At 36.7% G+C, this 13,454-nt stretch overlaps 1 protein-coding gene across 1 annotated transcript in view; it reads right to left on the bottom strand.

Moving 5' to 3' along the window:
* The window catches only part of BVES (blood vessel epicardial substance), a 38,391-nt gene that overhangs the window by 23,481 nt on the left and 1,456 nt on the right, over positions 1 to 13,454 (bottom strand). The window contains exons 2-5 of the mRNA XM_061207350.1: positions 10,004 to 10,240; positions 7,860 to 7,984; positions 5,032 to 5,219; positions 4,201 to 4,309 (exon numbers count right to left, since the gene is read on the bottom strand). Of these exons, the coding sequence (XP_061063333.1) occupies positions 4,201 to 4,309; positions 5,032 to 5,219; positions 7,860 to 7,984; positions 10,004 to 10,229 (648 nt within the window). The 5' untranslated portion in view covers positions 10,230 to 10,240. The remainder of the gene's footprint in view (positions 1 to 4,200; positions 4,310 to 5,031; positions 5,220 to 7,859; positions 7,985 to 10,003; positions 10,241 to 13,454) is intronic.

Raw genomic sequence — 13,454 nt, 5'->3', positions numbered from 1 at the left:
ATTGTGAATAGTGCTGCAGTGAACATTGGGGTGCGTGTATCTTTTTGAATTACAGTTTTGTCTGGATATATGCCCAGGAGTGGGACTGCTGGATCATATGGTAATTCTATTTTTAGCTTTCTGAGGAACCTCCATACTGTTTTCCACAGTGGCTGCACCAACTTACATTCCCACCAACAGTGTAGGAGGGTTCCCTTTTCTCCACACCCTCTCCAGCATTTGTTATTTGTAGACTTTTTCATGGTGGCCATTCTGACCGGTGTAAGGTGGTACCTCATTGTAGTTTTGATTTGCATTTCCCTGATAATTAGCGATGTTGAGCATCTTTTCATGTGCCTATTGGTCATCTGTATTTCTTCTTTGGAGAAATGTCTATTTAGGTCTTCTGCCCATTTTTCGATTGGGTTTTTTTGTTGTTGTTGAGTTGTATGAGCTGTTTGTATATTTTGGAAATTAAGCCCTTGTTGGTCGCATCATTTGCAAATATTTTCTCCCATTCTGTAGGTTGTCTTTTCAGTCTGTTTATGGTTTCCTTTGCTGTGCCAAAGCTTGTAAGTTTGATTAGGTCCCATTTGTTTATTTTTATTTTTATTTCTATTGCCTTGGGAGACTGACCTAAGAAAACACTGGTACAATTTATGTCAGAGAATGTTTTGCCTATGATTTCTTCTAAGAGTCTTATGGTGTCATGTCTCATGTTTAAGTCTTTAAGCCATTTTGAGTTTATTTTTGTGTGTGGTCAGAGGGTGTGTTCTAACTTCATTGATTTACATGAGACTAGGCAACCATTTCTTATTGATGGTGGAAAATGATTTTAAACCTGTTAAAATTATTATTCAATTTAAATGTAGTAACAATATTCAAATAGTAAGCTATACCTACAGTATGTATGAGTCTTACAAGTCCCTAAAAGCAGGCATTTAGTTGGAAGCAGGTAGTTAGCATATCGACTGAGGTCATTTCAATGGATAGCTAAATGCTTCATTACTGTCAAATAGACAGATTTACTTAATGATTTCCTGTCACAACAGTCAAGTGAAACATATCTTTAATGAGGAATTTTTATGATGCAATCTCGGAATTTTTAAAGCTTCCATGAAATACATTTGCTTCTTAGGTTATTAGGGTACCTCAGCAGTGCCATGCTTGAGTTCTTGTGAAGAATTTCACAGAAGAAATAAAAGCAAACACAGTAATGGAAGACACAAAAGAATTTCTCTCAGGTAGAGAATTAGACTAAGCGTTTGTAACCGGGTTTGCTGTGATTACCTCAAGGCGCTGGATTAGTCCCAAACCAATCCTACACCCTCACATAATGAAAAGACCTTATCAAGAACAAGAGCATCGGAGGGAATTGCTGAATGTGCTAGAATGGGAATGGCAGTCTGACACTATGACTGGCTGACTGTCCTCAGGGGAGAATTTATTATTTTCTTTGTGTACTGCACAAGGTTTCACACACCAGGAACATGAAAATGTCCTGGAAGTGGTCTATTCAGCTAATTCTTACTGAGTTTTCATCTGCACTAAAACACAGCAGAGTCAAGACTGGCAGATTAAATTGCTTTGCAACTTAACCCAAAGATTTACTTAACGCTAGGATAAGGTTTTATTTAAAAGCCAGTTATAACTCAGTGTTCATTTATTTCACCAGAGCTTGGACATCTGCCTCCAAGACATTCTTCTTCCCTTAAAGTCAATAAAGGTTTGATTTTCAAGCTTCACAGCACAGGATGTGCTATCGACTATGGGAAGGCAACAGCGGGAGATAAAATCCAAAAGAAAAATGGAAATGGCAAAGCTCGCTGGATATGAAACAACTGTACAAAGAAGAAGCCAAACACAAAAAACTACCTTTTGTGATAATGATACTCAAGATTCTCCAACAGTTCTAAGCAGCAGCTTGGGTCTGTAAGCACTAACACAGCACCTAGGGGGCAGCTGGAAGTTTAGAGTCGTTGTCTCAGCTCTGTCACTCTGCCGGTCATCATAATTACCGCACATTCCCGAACAACATTCTCTGTGCAATCTCACGGGACAGTCATCGAGTCCACTTGCTTCCTTTCCTCCTTTCACCCTACGGTAGAACTCAGTAGCACCCCTACCGAAGAATGAATTTAAAGAAAGAAAAATGCAAAGGAAGCAGCTCCTTGTCAGAACACTTGTAACTGTTCAGAGTTAGAGAAAAATGAGATTAGCAGGTAAAAAGGCATGTGGACGGAGACGTCTGGCCATTGACTCTCAGGTGGAAATGCCACCGGCACAGATAGCGAAAAGTTGGTCCTGGGAGCACCTGCCAGTTTTCACCGCGAACTCGCTTCAGGGAGAGGCAATATACTCCTACACAGATGTGCAACAGCTATTTTTACTGTTGAGTATCTGCCAGTAGGAACATTTGGTAAACAATCAAAACAGACTCTTTCCCGAGGGCTTACTCTGATGGGAATCTGCTCCAACTGTACAGGACACAGTCTCGATGATGCCAGGGTAGGTTTTACCCATTGACCCATCAGGAAATGCCACACCAGACTCTATGCTGAGGAAAGCTGACTAGTCTTTAGAAAGGCTGAATAAATAGTCTTCACTCAGCTAGGGTACCTCGAGTTTGGTCATGTTTTTAGAAACATGAGGAACATTTCTCAACTACCGAATCCCAATCCCTAGTCCCCAAGAAGAGAACTGTGACCAGTGGCAGAAATGCCTTTCTTGTTGTTAATTTAATTATAACTATAACATAATTTGAAGTCCGGTGGAAAAGACAGTACATGTTATATCCCAGGGGCTATGTGCTTCTGGAAGCAGAGGAGGTTCAGTTCCCACCTTTTCCCCAAATGCCAGTCTCTTCAGGATTATATGAAACTGAGCGATTGTGTAAAACCACTTGCTACTATAAACAGAGAAATGGATGCAGCAGATAAATGTTGGAAGAAATTGTAAGGTGGTCAGAGGAAAGAGGGAGAGAGAAAAGAAGTGGCCCTGTGCCAGTTTGTAGATGGTGGTGATTAAAGATACCATAAGAATAAATCTCAGTGCAGAGCTGACCCTTGAAAACGCAAGGGAGAGTGTAAATGAGGGGAGACAGGGTACAGCATCTGCTTTCTCCTCTATCTTAAGCTCAGTGAGCTTGCAGCCAGCACTGCAGCCAGGCGGTAAATTTATATGAGACCTTCTAGTAAATGCATATAACTTTAACCAGGTGTGTGGTTACTCAGGCCAGTCACTCAGGCAGGGTAGGAGCAGGGCAGGCCTGACACCATTGTAAATAAACTTAAGTAGTGTCTGTGAATGTGCCCTTTTATCTCCATGTGGCATCCCAAATTGTGTGGCATTTCAGAATAAGACTCAAAGATAAGATTCTGTCATCAAGAAACACTGATTTTTTCCTCCCTCAGGTGATAGCATCCCCTTCTATTCCATTTCCTACCTAAATACATTTACCCTCTGGCTCAGAAGAAAACCTGTTCTCAGGATATCTCCTTACTGCTGTTTATCTAGAGGCTGAGACTAAAGGAAACTCTTACCCATTTTCTTGGTTACTCTCCTAAAAATAATGAGGGGAATAAAATAGGAGAGCTGGACACTCGCAGAAAGAATCAGAACAAAGTGTCACATAATGGAGCATTTTTTTTAAGATACAAAAAGAATCAGGCTAAGTAGTCATGTTCAAATTATTGTAACTGTGAAGAACTTCATTCTTTGCCCTTAAACATATTCATTAAATTTAAAAGAGTAAAGTGGTTACAGTTGTTTTTCATAAGGATTAACAAAGTAGGTTCTCTAGGGCAAAGTCAGTTTTCTATTTTTCCCCAATAAAAGTAACGAATTACATGTTTTAAGAACACTAATTATCTATAATTGACATTTTCCTTTTTTCTCATAACAAAAGCATTAGATGTTCTCTATGGAAAAATTATAAAAATTCAAATAAGCAAAAAGGAAGCAAACAAAAAAGCGATCAAACTCACAACCCAGAAATAACAGTGTTAACACAATGGCTAAATCAGGATAGATCTTTCTAGACCCCTTCCTGTGTACATACACACACTACTTTAAGTTTTACAAAAATGGGGTCATACTATATATTCCGTATGGTAATCTCTTTTTTCAGTAAATCATGGCCACTTTCCCATCCATATCCTTTGGATTTTGAATGAGACATTAACTAGTTTCAATCTTCTTAAAAATCATGCCAAAACATACCTGGAATTTTTCACCTTTGTGCATCTGGGTTGATCTAAATTCAGGAGAATCTATAAAGGCACAGGGGTAAATATTATGCAGAAAATGTCCTCGATAGGAGACCTTCATTCTGATAACAGAAATTAGTGTTAATAAACGCATAATAATCTGCACATAATATGACAAACCTTAAAATCTCTATAATCTTATGGGTTTGTATTTTGTAAAATTTTAAGGACCCCCCCAGGTGACTGACATAATTAAAAAGCCCTTCCTGAGGCACAAGTATTAATTTCAAAATAAATTTCACCACCAACAAGGGAAAAAACGTGTCCGTATTGAAGAAGACATGTGCCTTCCAATGGTTATCATTGCTGTTATAGCTGGAGTGACCATATAATTAATTACTCAAACTGGGACACTTTTGAGAGGGAACAGACACTGGCTATCTCCCCAGGAGACTGATATTCCTAGAAGTTGTATTTTTGTGATGTTCAAAAAATTAAGCAAGTCACCTCTGAAACACGCATAAGCTCCTTAAATTTTAACACCCAATTTAAACCTATTACAATTCTGCCTCATTAAATTTAAATAAAACTTCCAAAAAAGTTGAAAGCTTCACAAATGAAAACCCTGACATCAACAAGATTCACAGTAATAAATTCTACATAATTTTACCATGTTGCTCTGTAATATTCTAAAATGCAGTTGTCTGATGAAAATTCACCACCAACCAACTCTGTGACCACTTATTTCATTAGTTGGCAACATTTCCTTTCATTCATTTCCTACCCAGAAGCCAGGAGAGGATTCCAGGCAAACGAAGCATTTCGATTTCCATAGAGCACTTACTTTCCCTTCAGGAGAATACTCAGACGGTCGTCAACTGAGGTTATATCCTCTGCAGCATAGGTCTCGCCCTTTTTCAATGTTTGGATCATGCAAAACTGTCCAGTTAATCTTTTGAACAAATCTGGAGGCACACGGAGTGGTTCAAACAATCTCCGGTAGATGCTTTTGAGTTCCTTTTCGATTTTTACCTGAAAGGCAGCAGTGATCAGATGCCACACTAACGCAGCAACACCAAAACATTGGCTTCTGTGGTCTAAATAGGGATTTTTAGAATAAACAAATCTGCAATAGATGCCATCACCCTTCTGTGTTTTGGTCAATGGAATCTGACACAGAAGAGTAAGTGGTGATGTAAGTTTAGATGCTAAAAGGGCACTTTTGCAGTTAAACTGAACTCTGAGAGCATATGGTGAAGATCTGCACTATTGATTACATCTCTTTCTATGCGCTACCAAGCAACCGTGGAGGTTTCGAATGCTGTTACAACATTCACCTTGCCAATCTTAGCATTTCCTATAAACAACGTAAAACCTTTTCATTTTTAGAATACTTTTGTTTCACAGAAGGAAATTATACTAACTTTGAAATAGTACAGCAAGAAAATAAGTACATAAATTAGGAATCAACTTGGAAACAAATTTATGAGGATACATACATTAAACATTTTTTCTATATGTAATTATTATCTAATGAGTTAATATAGGAAAGCAAACATCCACAGCTGCAATTGCTGCTTCTCATTTATTCTGAAGCAAAGTGAAGAGTAACAAAGTTTCCATGTAGTAGTCCCATCCTGAGCTACCATAATCTCGGTAGAATAGAGAACCCACTGGCCAGTAAGGCTGGATGCTAGAGGGAGGGAAAGCAAAATGGCTCAATCACCTCTGTTGTCAGACTATTCAAGGCCCGGGTCAAGCCCCATCTTTGCATCCAGCATTAGTCTGGGAAATCTGTATAGCATGTGAATGAACTTTGGGGTTCAAATGATCATCCATCTCAATGATATCTATGGTAGCCACACCATGAAGCTTACAGATGCAGACGACCAGGGCTGCTCAGATGTCACTGCAGCCTTTGCAATGCTCTCACTTGTCCTGCTATTTCATTTGAACGAAGTACTAGCATTTATATTTTTCAAAAAGGTAGGTTTATTGTCAGAGAAGAAACAAAAGCACAGATACGAAGTGATTTACTTACCTGGTGCTACCATCACATCAGCAACTTCTGAATCTTATGTTCAGAACTTGGGGTTCCAGTAAGTTCTGATATTCAGAAGCTGAAATCCTTATCATGACTATCATCTACCTTCTCCACTCCACAGCTCTCATAATGAGTGTTTAAAATAATTTATTCACCAATCTGTCTCACTTCCAGCATGCACACTAGCCAATGTGGCACAGCAATGAACGTACGAACTGAAAAATTGACTCATATTCATAATCTGCTCATCCTGCAAGTCTTAGCTCAAGTCCCAATTCCTTCATGAAGCCCTCTTAATTCTTCTCTTTGAAAGCATCCACTTATCAAATGTTTTCTTGAGCACCAATTAAGTGCTAACCATGCTTGGCAGGAACCGGGAATACAACAGTAAGTGTGGTAGATGATATTATTGTTTCCAGCTATTTGCTGCTTCCACCCCTGCAAGAGGATCATATATCCTCTTATCCTATCCTACTCCCACATCATCAGGCTTGGTCATGTCATTTGCTTTGGCCAGTGAAATGGGAACAGAAATTTTAAGAAACATTGGGTGTTTCTTTTGTTCTCTTATATTTTTCTCTCTGCCATGAGAATGCATGTCCAAATAGAACCTGCTGCTTCAGCAGAGACCCTGAAATGAAGAAGACACATGGAATAGAATCACAGCTGCCACAGTCCACATATTAGGTTGGTAAGGAAAAAAACCTGTTGCTGTTATAAGGCACTGAGACTATCAGATTGTTTGTTACACAGCATAATGTAGTGAAAACTGACTAATACAGTAAGCAAAACGGACTGGGTTACAATGTTTGAGGAGATGACAGTCTAGTGGAATGCCTATTACATATATCACCTGTATTATCGAAATTATAATTTACTATGAATTATCTTGTTTTCTAATAGTTTTCTATGTGCATGTCTGGCCTTGAACATAAGATTAGAGCAAGCATGTTATCTTTTACTTTACTGAATATTTGTATGTGCTTTGGACAGTCAACAAACAGCTGTGGAGTGATTTCTAGGAGCCATGCTATTTTCTTATTCTGTTTACATCTGTTTGTTCTTGGTATGATCAAGGAAACACAACAAGGAGTGGAAAAGAAAAAGTTAAACACTAGTGTTTTCATAACAACTCACCAAAAATGGTGATTTCCTTAAGTGAGTATTTTGGACATAAAAAAAACAGCTATTACATTTTAAAAAATAGCATGAAAAAAATAGCATAAGTTATTTGTTAATCATTAGCAAGTTCATGGAAGTTGTCTCTGAGCACTTAATTTTATAACAAGGCAAAGATTTTCCAAAGTGACATTTGAATATCAATAGGCAAAATAAATAATGAAGTTAGATGACTAAAAAGAATACTGTCATGTTCTCTCATGTCTAAATTGCCCTAATGATTAAAGACGTTTTAAAAACTCGGTAGAACAAATTTCGTGGTGCTCAAATATTTCACTTTCAGAAAGAAAGTGAAAGTCTTAGAAAGACTTTCATAGAAAGTCTCATCTTCAGAAAAATGATATTAAAGGGCCTGAAGATGTTAGATGCTCATTCTCAGGTCTGAACAAAGTACTTGAAAGGCAAAAGCTTTAAAGTCTCTTCGTTATTAATTAATTGTTAGTAATTACCGGTCTTTTCTTGTACAAAAGATATGAAAGATGCAAAATGTTGATCCCCAGGAACACCGAGTTCCAGATCATGATATCCAAGGCACATCGGTAGAGAGTGGCCCAGACGATGTAAAGGGTACATCCTGTTGAATAATGAAGTGGGCATGTTAGGTGTCTAGAGTAGCTTCAGCATGTAGCTTAATACATTTGTCATCCTCCATGTATAAAATAAACCAAACACATCTTAGAAATACCTAAGACAAATATCACATTAAGTTACATTTTGGTTTTTGTTTGATTACCAAAACAAACAAAACCAAAACACACTTTGTTGCAGAAAACTTGTAAAGTATAAAAACCATTTTTTAAAGGAGGAAAAAAACTTCATAATTCTACTACTTAAAGACAACCACTATTGATATTTAATACTTCCTCAGAGTCTTTATGTATTTTTACCTGATGGCAAACCTAATGAATTCACAGTTTAAAACCTATTCTTTTACTTATTGCAGTGATTTTCCCATTTCATTAAAACTCTTCGTATACATAGTTTTTAATGACTGTAATTAATTAAACCAAAATTTATTTAACTATCTCCCTACTGGTAGATGGGCGAAATGTTTTGGCTGTAGTTTTTGATAAGTAGCAAAAACAGATTTATACATAAAAATGTATCTGTTCTTGTGACTGCTTGCTTAGGGTGGATCACCTGACAGTGAGCCAAGGGAATAACTTTATAGGTTTGGATGACACTAAAGAACTGTTTTCGAAGAGGTTTGTGCAAATTTGCAGTTTCTTTTGATCAGTTTTATGATGGGAGAATCAATATATATTTTAAATTTAAAATAAAATTATCAATATCAATTATCAACACAAATATATCAACAGCACATACACACATAAAAACTAAATCTCCCATTTAAAAAAGTTATTCATTTGCAATTTTAAAATTTCATCAGAATGATTTGGGGCACCTGAATAATAGCCCAAAATATAAAAATTTTAAGGTTCTTTAGGTAATATTACGTAGCAAATATTGAAGACATGTAAAAGGCCTCAGTTTCTTCGTTTATAAAGTGTTGGACTAGGTGATCTCCCTTGGTCTGTTCCACCTCCAAAACTCTGTCTTAAAAGTCATAATTAGCTTTTGCTTTTTTACAGGGTGTGGTTTTATTTTTTCACTCAATACTCTGCTCCTCCTGCTGTAATCCCTACCTGACTCAGAGGTAACAGCCACAGAAGTCCTACAAGCTACCTTCTAGCTACCCTTCTACCACCTTCTTTGACCCTTCCTTGTCATTTGTCATATATTTCAGGCACAATGAGCTACTCTTCATTCTCCCTCAACATGCTGACTCTCCCTCTCCTCTGTGCCTTTTACCTGGATACCATACACACTCACACTCAGAGAAATCCTTCTCATCTTCCCAAAACCAGCTCCAAAGTTGTCTCTTCAGGGGACCCTGGTCTGCCTTTCTGCTGAGCCCATCATGCTGTCCATTTCTCCCTGGCACTGGGTGCACACCTGCATCACAGCATCTGATCTGTCCTATGTGACCGCCCATCTGTTTCTCTCCAGCCCCCAAAAGAGTGTCTTTCTCAAGGATAGGGACTGCATTTGTCAATTTCTGTCTGACATATTACAGGTGCTCAAAAATGCACCTGAATAAATGAATCACCAGGGACATAATCACACAGAGAGTAATCTGTCAAGGATCACTGGCTAAAATAGTAAATGCGATTGTTTTAGTATTTTGATGTGGATTAATTTAACGTGCTTCATCAGGGTTAACAGAGCACCACCCCCCAAATTTTACTTGAACTATTTTGTCTGGGTAACTGTTTTTGTTCCCAGTGTTGCTTTACTTGCTGCAGCAAGTAAATGCCTATTCAAATAATGACAGTTAAAACTATAGAGTACTTACAATGTGCCAGGCACTATTGTAAGTCAAATATCACACGCACTCACACTCACCGAATTCTTACAACCCCAGGAGGTGGTATTTTTACCCTTATTTGACACTGGGGAAACTGAGGTATAGAAAGTTTATTCACCCAGTTATGCAGTTAACAAGTATGTAAATCCTCTGAAACACCCAATACAAAGTCCATCTGATGCAAGTTATAGAAAAGTTACATAAAATCTCAGTTAGGTATCTTACCTATAGTTAACATCCCCCTAAGAAGTATCATATGAAGGTGAAGAGTAGTTGGAATAACCAACCCAATCGCAAAAAAAATATTTGCTACATGAAAAACTAGATGATGTATCTCTTTCCAGTTTTCACAAGTGGTCTCATTGGAAGGCACAGGTAGGATAGTTTCTAACTCAGGTGTAAAACCTATTGCAGTTGATTCTGCCAATGGGGTGGACTTGGTATAATTCATCTTGAAAATTCCTATAAAAACAAATAAACAAAAGGACAATCAAAAAAATGACAGCAGCTGTTTACAATAGCCAGGACATGGAAGCAACCTAGGTGTCCATCATCAGATGAATGGATAAAGAAGATGTGGCACATATATACAATGGAATATTACTCAGCCATAAAAAGAAATGAAATGGAGGTAGTTGTAATGAGGTGGATGGAGTTAGAGTCTGTCATACAGAGTGAAGTAAGTCAGAAAGAGAAAAAGAAATACAGTATGCTAACACATGTATATGGAATCTAAGGAAAAAAAAAAATGGTCATGAAGAACCTAGTGGCAAGACGGGAATAAAGACACAGACCTACTAGAGAATGGACTTGAGGATATGGGGAGGGGGAGGGGTGAGATGTGACAGGGTGAGAGAGTGTCATGGACATATATACACTACCAAATGTAAAATAGATAGCTAGTGGGAAGCAGCTGCATAGCACAGGGAGATCAGCTCGGTGCTTTGTGACCACCTAGAGGGGTGGGATAGGGAGGGTGGGAGGGAGGGAGATGCAAGAGGGAAGAGATATGGGAACATATGTATATGTATAACTGATTCACTTTGTTATAAAGCAGAAACTAACACACCATTGTAAAGCAATTATACTTCAATAAAGATGTTTTAAAAAAAAAAAAATGACAGCTGTATCTTATCACCCCTATGGGTGTTATACCAAAATTATTTCTGTGAACTAAATGTTGGTAAATAGACTTCTCTGGTGGTTATGAATTAGACAGACCTAGGTTCAAATCCCAGCTCTGTCACATATTAAATGTATCTATTTCCTTATCTGTTAAATGACGATAATACTTCATTGACTTTATGAGGAAATGAAATATATAAAATACTTAGCATAGTGCACAACTATTCTCTGATACACACACATATATATATATATATATCACTCCATATATCTATATGTTTGTATCTAAACATACTTGGAGGGGGAGAGAGAAATGAGGGAATTAACTAGTCTAAAAGACAATCACCAATGTTGATAAACCATAGCTATTACAGTTACTTAGTATAGCTTTCTATCATACTCCCACTAGTGACACTGAATCCAAACACAGGAAAAATAACTAGAAAAACTGATTTTTTTAATACTTTCAAAAAATTAACACCTTACTATTTACTATTTGAAGGCTTAGGATATTTGGAAGGCTTTAATTTCATACTGTTGTTAAATCACTAGAGCATACATATATACATTCTAAATTATCATATATGACCTAATAAATATATTACTATAATCATTTATATGTACAGAGAGAGTGTTAACATTTACTCCTTTAACTGTCTAAAGATTTACTTTCCCATAAAAATTCTAGTTGGTAGCATCTCACAAATTGAAAAATAGTAAACTTCCAGGTTCCTTATATGGAAGAGGGGTCATGAGTATACATTTGACTATTTAATATTAGAATCTGTAGCAAATACATTTCAAAGAATATACATTTTACACATGCTTACATAAACCTTAACACAAAATGGCACTATTTCCTTACTATATGACCTGTCCTCTCTGGTACTTAAAAAACTCTTTCTATTGTTAATTATACAAATTGGTCCCTGGCAAAAACTATGTAGATTTACAGAATATGTGAATTGTTCTGTTTCGGGCAAAGAATTCCCAATGGGGACCCAAAATATGTTTAAATTTAATTTAGAAATATGATTTTCTTTCCAAATAAGGTCACACAATAAGCCATACTTTTCCATTTTTTTTCTTTTCATCCATCACACTAAAATGAAGGTTTTAGGCGGTAGAATCAATTGGTATCAGGTTGGGCATTTTGAAAGGATGTTAATAAACAAATGTGAAAGAATTCCACATCTCTTAAGATGACAGAAAACTATACATGCCTAAATTTACAAACTGTGAATGAAATGATCAAGTCAATTAAAGATCTCTTCCCATAATTCTAGAACAGTTCATACATATGAGAAATAGTTGACTTAGATATTGATTTGCTGCAAAAAGGAAAGAAATCATTAAAATTCAACTACTTTCCAAATGTTTTTTTTTATTGAAGTACAGGTGATGTACAATATTATACAAGTTACAGGTGTATGATATAGTGATTCACAATTTTTAAAGGTTACACTCCATTTATAGTTATTATAAAATATTGGCTATATTCCCTGTGTTGTACAATATATACTTGTAGCTTATTTCATACATAATAGGTTGTACCTCTTAATCCTCTACCTTCCAAATGTTTGGCTCAATAAAAATACAAACATATTAGGATGGGGGGGAGGAATCATTATTTTAATAACTCAATTTATACAAAGTTTGCTTTCAAGAACCAAATCAGAATTAATCACATAAGTTTTTCAGGAGGGAAAATGATATGAGATGTCCTTTATCACTCATGATGTCAATATCAGCTTATGCATTAGTATTACATAAGCTAAAAATAACTGCCATTTCTACTGCACTTTAGAATGTGTTTTCATTCCCATTGTCCCATTTGTTCCCCTAACTAACCTATGTTCTCTACGAGACAGGGACAAAGTCATATTCACCTAAGTATATCCAAGGCCTAGCCTCTGTAGAGAATGCCAGAGGTGAAAGCCATATGCAAGGTACACAAAAATGACAGACATTTTTAGAAATTACTTTTCTGTCTCCCCAAACCTCAGTAGTCAAGATAGGAGAGTGCCAAGCCTGCCTGAGGCTGGGAGAGTCAGGTTCTATACTACAAGCGCCAGGGAGCCACATAAACCAGGGAAAGTCACTTCTGCTCCTTGGGTTGGCTTCTTCCTGGGAATTGAGACAACTGGACTAGATGGTCTTTGAAACCCCTTCAAGTTTTAATAGCCTGTGGCTCTAATAGATATTTATATAGTCAGTTAAGTAATACATATTCCCCCTCATATCCACCTGATTACATCTGTACTGCCAACTAATTCACTGTAATTCAATTTCAGGCTTTTAAAATTTCTCCAACTGGCACTAAAAGTACCAATTTCTGGTCAAGAGAAATGATAGGAAAACTATGATCTACTAACCCAAGAACCAAGGACACGGTAATAAAAATTTTTTAAAGGTGAGATAATCCTACAACATATTTTGATGTACCACGCCTTGTTAAAAATACATGTATAATCCATATATTTATTTAATTTTCTATATTCAATATATATTGTATAGTAATTAACATTATATATACATAATTTATTTTATT

The sequence above is a fragment of the Eubalaena glacialis genome, chromosome 12 (assembly GCF_028564815.1).
Source record: "Eubalaena glacialis isolate mEubGla1 chromosome 12, mEubGla1.1.hap2.+ XY, whole genome shotgun sequence".
NCBI lineage: Eukaryota > Metazoa > Chordata > Mammalia > Artiodactyla > Balaenidae > Eubalaena > Eubalaena glacialis.
The sequence above is the reverse complement of the archived record's forward strand: the minus strand, read 5'-3'. Positions and strand labels throughout refer to the sequence as shown.